Source organism: Arachis ipaensis, chromosome B9, assembly GCF_059453495.1.
Source record: "Arachis ipaensis isolate K30076 ecotype BB chromosome B9, ASM5945349v1, whole genome shotgun sequence".
In the NCBI taxonomy this organism is placed as follows: Eukaryota; Viridiplantae; Streptophyta; class Magnoliopsida; order Fabales; family Fabaceae; genus Arachis; species Arachis ipaensis.
The window spans coordinates 60,922,088-60,929,275 of record NC_142444.1 but is presented as its reverse complement, the minus strand read 5'-3'; the positions used below and the strand labels follow the sequence as shown (position 1 = coordinate 60,929,275).

The following is a 7,188-nucleotide window of genomic DNA, read 5'->3' as shown; positions in this document are numbered from 1 at the left end:
CATGCCTAGATCTAAGATGGAAATACCCTAAGAACCCTAATTCAAGAGAGAAGAGGGAGCTTCTCTTTCTAGAAACTAAACTACATGATGCTAAGCTACAACTAAGTGCTCCCCCTTTGCTCGATCTTCAATTCTGCATCAAATACCCTCAGAAACGAGCTGGATTTGGGCCTGGGCAGTTCAGAAATCGCCCCCAGCGATTTCACTTTAAGTGGGTCACGTGCGCGTCGCTGGCAAAACCTCCACTCACGTGTACGCGTGTGCGTGGATTGCGAATCTTCAATGCACGCGTACGCGTGCATGACGCGTGCGCGTGGCCCTCAATTCTCCATTTTGCTCATTACTTCATGAATTCTCCACTTGCATGCTTTCCTCTTCATTTCTTCCATCCAATACTTGCCTTATGAACCTGAAATCACTCAACAAACACATCAAGGCATCGAATGGAATTAACGTGAATTAAAATCACCAATTTAAGGGCCTAAAAAGAATGTTTTTACACTTAAGCACAATTTAAGGGAGAATTACAAAACCATACTATTTCATTGAATAAATGTGAGAAATGGTGATAAAATCTCCAAAATAAGCACAAGATAAACCACAAAATTGGGGTTTATCAAACCTCTCCACACTTAAACTAAGCATGTCCTTATGCTAAACTCAAGAAAGAAGCAAAGGGTATTAAAATTTATTCAATGCAAACTAACTATCAATTGTTCATCATCAAACTGTGAATTGTCTAACTAGAATACTGAATTAATCATTACTTGCTTAATTCCTTAATCCTCGTAGGAACGATAACCCACTCACCGTGGTATTACTTTATGTGATTCGATGCAATTGCCTGTAGTTTTGTAATTGGTTTATGAATTCGATATCAAGGATAAAGTCTAAGAACTTTTCGGCTTCCACTGCGAAGGTGCATTTTGAGGGATTTAGTTTCATCTTGTGCTTTCTTATTGTATTAAATACCTCAATTAAGTTGAACAATAAGTTGACGTCTTCTTTAATCTTGACAAGCATGTCATGCACATACACTTCCATTAATTTTCAGAGGTGAGGTAAAAACACCTTGTTTATTAATAGTTGATATGTGGCTCAAGCATTTTTCAATCCAAAAGACATTTTTATGTAACAATAGTTAGCTTTTGGAATGATGAAAGAGGTTTTCTCTTGCTCCAGTTTGTACATCAGAATTTAGTTGTAACCCAAGTATGCATCGATAAAGGACAGATGTAACACCCTAATTACCCTAAGCCTTACCTCATGCCATAAAGCAAAGGATAACTAAGAGTCACGGCAATTCTAAGGCTTATATATATATCTATATATATATATATATATATATATATATATATATATATATAGATAGATAGATAGATAAATAGATAGATAGATAGATAGAAAGGAATAATAACAATAATAATAGAAACCCGATGAAGAATTATAGCTCAAAATAGAAATAGAAAAGCAGAAACATTTACATGATAACTAAAAGAATAATTGATAAGACACAGGTACAGGATAACAAGGTATATGTAGATATATAAGCATAATAGTCATAGAATACTAGCGACAATCCGCAAAGTTTAGGCCGACTAGTTACATACAGACATAACAGAGTTTTTGAGTTAAAACAGCTTATACAACTTATCTCTCAACGTCAAGGCTCTAAGGCAACAAAGATACGAAAGTGAAAGAGAGTCTATAACAACATAATCCAAAATACAAAAGGTGGTAAAAGATCCTCCGTTCCGTCACCCTCTCGCAACTCACCGAGGTGGGTTACGACCTGCATCTGAAAAACAACAACAGAATACGGTATGAGAACCGGAAGTTCTCAGTGCGATAACAGTACCCAGTAATGTAATATATAAGGTTCTGGAATGCCAAAGGCAATCCTAGAACTTCACATCAATCATAAGATTCAAACTAATAAAACAATTTAACAAAATTCTGAAATAGGTCATCTAACTTAGGGGATTTCTAAACTATCAGTTCACCGCTGTCCCACAGCCTTCACCAGCCTAATTTCCATGCGATCCCATCGCCACTGCCTACCGAGCCTCCTTAATCCCAGTAGAAAACACAAGAAATTTCATACAAATAAAGCACAAGTAGTTATCATGTATAGCAAGTAAATCAAGAAGCATTTAAGCATGTTAGACAATTAGGCATAGTATGAAAATAAACAAACCAAGCAAACATATAGAAAATGCGCACGAGGAATGCCTGTCCTATTGGCTGTAATATAACATTGTCGGTTCAACTTCCAACGCAACACATTCCCATGAAAATGTCGCCTTTCAGTCATGAATATAAATGAGAACCCCCAGAGATATCGTGCCCGACACACGGTCGAAGGATATAGTGTCTGGCACACTCTTGTGATTCCGAAAGGATGCGAGTGCAATTTTCAGCGGGACTAACCACCCCCTTACGCCGTCGCTACGACCTTGACAAGCGGGATTAATCAACCGTCCTTTCCAGGCGTATAGCGTCTCAACAGTCTCAGTATACAACAATGTATATCCATATTTCATTTAGTGATCACTTTCAATATTCAATAATTCACCATTTCTCTTCGAGACCCAAACTCGTCATAACCATCATTAATCATTGATTTCACAAGTTTACCATCAACTCTTAAGTTTCCATAACCATCATCAATATAGTACTCCAATGGTCCACTCACAACTTCAGAAACCTAAGTCTCCGTCTTCTAAATTCATATAGAATTTCACTAATTTAAGTCACTAACTCTTCTCTATTAGTATTAAGACCTAATTATTAGTTAGGAATCTTATACAGTAGATAAAGAAGTTTGGAAGGCTAGAAAATCCTTAAAAAAGAAGAAAAAAATCATTTTTCAACAAAACTGGGTCTGTGCGTACGCACACCCCTGTGTGCTTACGCACACACCAAATTTTGACCATGCCATGTACGCGTCCATGCGCCGTGTATGTGAGAGGGATAGGCAAAGAAGAATGCCCGCGTACGCACCCAATGTGCCCTCTATGAATGTACCTCAGATTGCAGAAAAATGTCAAGTTGTAGAAATTTTAGTTTTAGACACCAAACTTCAAACGTTCAAAACTTTTTTGTTTTAAAATATGTTTCATCCATTCTTCAAACAGTGTAAACCTCTCAGACCTAATTTTCATTTGAATTAGTTTTCATCCAAAATGGGGTCCAAAATCCAAGTTATAACTCGTTGAAGTTCATCAAAATTTCAGTTATTCAAAAAATACATAAGTCCTTCAAATCAACAAAACTCACCACTAAATCATTCCAAACTTAACCAATTTAATACCAAAACATACTAAATCCATACCAAAAGTCCCTCAATCACTTTCCAACCATTTCACTCAATATTTCTTCTTCTCCACTCAATAAATTCATACATTCAATAAATCTCAATCCAAACATACAACTCCAACAATTTTCATAATTTGAATCCCTCACATGCATTATTTACCAACACACATATATATCCTTCTCAATACTCATAAAACTCAACAATTATCAACGATTCTCAATAACATCATTAATCAATATCAATCATCAAAATTATCACAATCATCAAATTCATTATACATCGTCAAATCCACAATCATCGACAACCATTTCAATCCTATCCTAAGGTCTACTAGCCTATGTTTCACGAAACATTATATATTACAAAGAAAAAACCGAAACCATACCTTGGCCGATTACCCTCCACGCACAAAACGCCCAGTTTGACTTCCAACAAGCTTTGTAATCACCAACACCACTCCCAAATCACCAAATAATCAAGCTATACATACCAATATCACTAATATCAATACCTAGAATTCACAATTTACTAAATCACAAGGATTTTTGAGAAACCTTACCTTAATCACAAAAATTAGGGATGAAAGCCAATGATTTCTCACTATTAGTTGGCACCTAAACAACTAAATCACAAAAATTCACTCAAAAACTAAACTTTAAATTCGAAATTCACTTGGGCTGAGAACTAAGAAGATATTTTAAAAAATCTTACCACTTTGGTTAGATCAAATTAACGGGCTCGGCGAGAGCTTCGCGTAGCCGCAAATGGGACACAAATCGAAGTACTGTAGCTCGAGATATGATCAAATGAAGATAGATGTGAATAGTGTTTTGAAACCCTTGCTCTCTTCCTCATTTCAGCTGCACACTTGTGTTTGAGTGTGAATTATGAGCTGAATTGGGTTCATTAATGAGTATATATATGTTGGGCTTGGGCCCAACTTGGGCCCGGTCCAACCCATTAGCATTTTTTACCCGTTTTGGGCCAAACCTTTAGAATTAGTGTCCGATTTTCAACTTTAATTATTTTTCTAGGTTTTTCTATAGTTTTTATTATTTTCACACTATACTAGGCAGATTTAAGCTAGTACTGTAGACTGATTTACTGGTACGTGTTTTTATGTAATTTTTCCAGAAATTTACATTTTCCAACTCAGAAAAATCTATTGAGTCCAAATATCATATTTAAATTTTCTAATAACTATTCTAAATTTTTGAACCTATTCTGGAGAATTAAATTATTTTAATTAAGTGGTTAATTAATCACAATTCTTACATTTTCTCCATCAAATAAGAAATTTTGTCCCCAAAATTTAATGATTACTTGAACATAACTCGGGATAATCCTTCCACATCTATGACTCTAATTTCCAAGTGTGCTCTTCCATTCCATCTCTTCTCCAAGCCACTTTGACCAACTGAACTTCCTTTTCGCGCAATTTCTTTACATTAGTGTCATCAATCCGTACCGATGTTACTTGAAACATTAAGTTCTCCTTCAACTCAACAGACTCAGGCTCTAATACATGAGCTGCATCCGATGTGTACTTATGGAGTTGTGACACATGGAATACATCATATAGGTTAGACAAATGCGGTGGCAATGTTACTTGATATGCTACCGGCCTGACCTGCCTCAAGACCTCAAAAGGTCCAATGAACCTCAGATTCAACATCTTTGTTTTGACTGCTCTTTGATGATGGCCAAAAGTGGGTTTGGAATTTCACCAAATAGAATTTCTCCGTTGTAAGTATAGTCCCAACCCAACAATTGACCATCAATCAAAGTTTAAATCAATGATGTCACAATAAAAACAAAATAACCAGGAGTTTCAAATCTCGAGTCATCCCCTAGGAATTGCAATAAAGTTCTCAATTATTGGCTATGAGGGAATGGGGGGGCGGTAAAGACGCGGTGGCAAAGGTTGGGTGCCGCGACAGTTTGGTGGCAGGGGAAAAGAGAATCAGGAATGGGGAACAGAGTAGGGATAAGAGAAGAGATGAGAGAAAAGGGAAGAAGAGGGGGTTGTGCGGCGGCTACGGCGGTCGCCGATGGCTGGGGGTGAAGGTGGATGGACGGTGAGGTGCTGTGGCAGTAAAGATGGTGAAGAAGACAGAGTAGAGAAGAGGAGGGGTTATGGTGGCTCAGAGAAGAAGAAAAGAGAAGAAAAGGCAAGAGTACGGGGGTGCGGACGCACATAGTTGTATGGGTGCTCCCAGCAGAAGGGGTTGAGTTAGGAGTGTGTACGCACAAGAGGGTGCGTACGCGGGACTGGTAAAAAATTGGAATTAACGCGTATGCATTGAAGAGGTGTACACGTGGTGTGGTGAAAATGGAAGGTCACGCGTACGCGTGATAGGCATACTTGATAAGAAGCGTGCACATGCACTGGGTATGCGCGTGCTCTGGACAGAGGGGTGGTATGAAAGTGTGCGTACGCACAGAGCTATGCGTATGCGTGCATACACACAGAAGGCAAATTTTTTTTTTTCAAAACAGAATTTCACCCAACATTATAATATGCATATAAACAAGAAATTAACAAAAATATGCAACTATTTACATTAAGCTTTAAAATTAACCCAAAATTTTATTTTCCAAATCAAAATCATTGGACTATTCAAAGCACTTGTAATATGCACAAACAAAAATCTACCCAAAACTATTTCAAACATTCAAAAACTAATTGAAAATTTTAAACATGCAATTCAAGTTAAAAAGGAAATTTAAAACAAAATTACTAACTATTCACATATGCAATTTGAAACAAAAATCTATTAAGGCAAGCAAACAACCAAGAGACATATTTACAAGAAAAAATAAGTAACTAATCAAAAACAAACTATTCATATATTTACATATTAACAGTAGCCAATAATGTAACACAATTGCAATCCGCAGCAACGGCGCCAAACTTGATAATGGCCAAAAGTGGGTTTAGGAATTTCACAAAAATAGGGTTGGCGTTGTAATTATAGTCCAAACCCAACAATCAACCAACATCAAAGTTTAAAATAAAGATAAATCAAAATTCAAATCAAAATAACTGGGAGTTTTAAATCCCTGAGTCGTTCTTCCTAGGAAGTGCAATGAAGTGTCCTATTATTGGCTATGAGGAATTGGGGGTTGTGATTGCAAGTGACAAGAAAATTAAAAGGCAAGAAATTAAATAAGCATGCAAGGAAATTAAAACTTAAAGCAAGTAAATCAAAAATAGAATTCAAGTGGCAAAAAATGACTCTTGGAAAGGATTGAGGAATTGAGGATTCCTATCCTAATCATGGACCACAAGCATGGTAATTGCGTAAAATTAACCCCAATTAGTCTATCCTAACATCTAGGATAAGTAAGGGCATAATTGATCTCAATCCATAAATCCTAGTTAACTCACTAATTAACTTAGTGGAAGACTAGCGTTAGTGGAAACCAAACCAACTAACCATCCTAATCACAATATCGAATGGACATCTATAACTCAAGGTCACCTAATTATCCAATTCCAAGCCAAGAATGTGAAAAACTATGCAAAAACTAAAAGAGAGATTTCATTAAACACCTAGAATGCATAAAAGGAAAAATATCATAAATTGCAATAAAAATAAAATCTATACTACCAATTGCAATAAAATGATAATAACAACTCAAATAGCATCAAAGAAATATAAAACATCAAAATTGCATTAAATAAAATTGAAATTAATAAGAATACTCATAAACAAAAAATGACAAAAGAAATTAAGAAGATCAAGGAAAGAAAACATGAAAATATAAATGAAACTATACTTAAACACGAATTAAAGCGAGAAATCGAAGAGAAAATTAAGCTAAAAACCCTAATTCTAGAGAGAAGGGGGAGCTTCTCTCTCTAG

General features: G+C 36.1%; 1 protein-coding gene across 1 annotated transcript; it reads right to left on the bottom strand.

The window, feature by feature from the left end:
• Positions 1-4,673: 4,673 nt before the first annotated feature.
• On the bottom strand, positions 4,674-4,994 carry LOC107615636 (uncharacterized). Its single transcript, XM_016317684.1, has one exon. It carries the CDS (start codon positions 4,992-4,994, stop codon positions 4,674-4,676), a length of 321 nt encoding a protein of 106 aa, XP_016173170.1.
• Between the last annotated feature and the right edge of the window lie 2,194 nt (positions 4,995-7,188).

Bases quoted from the DNA above. Each gene is read 5' to 3' on its own strand.
- LOC107615636 (XM_016317684.1), bottom strand. From the start codon at position 4,994: ATGTTGAATCTGAGGTTCATTGGACCTTTTGAGGTCTTGAGGCAGGTC.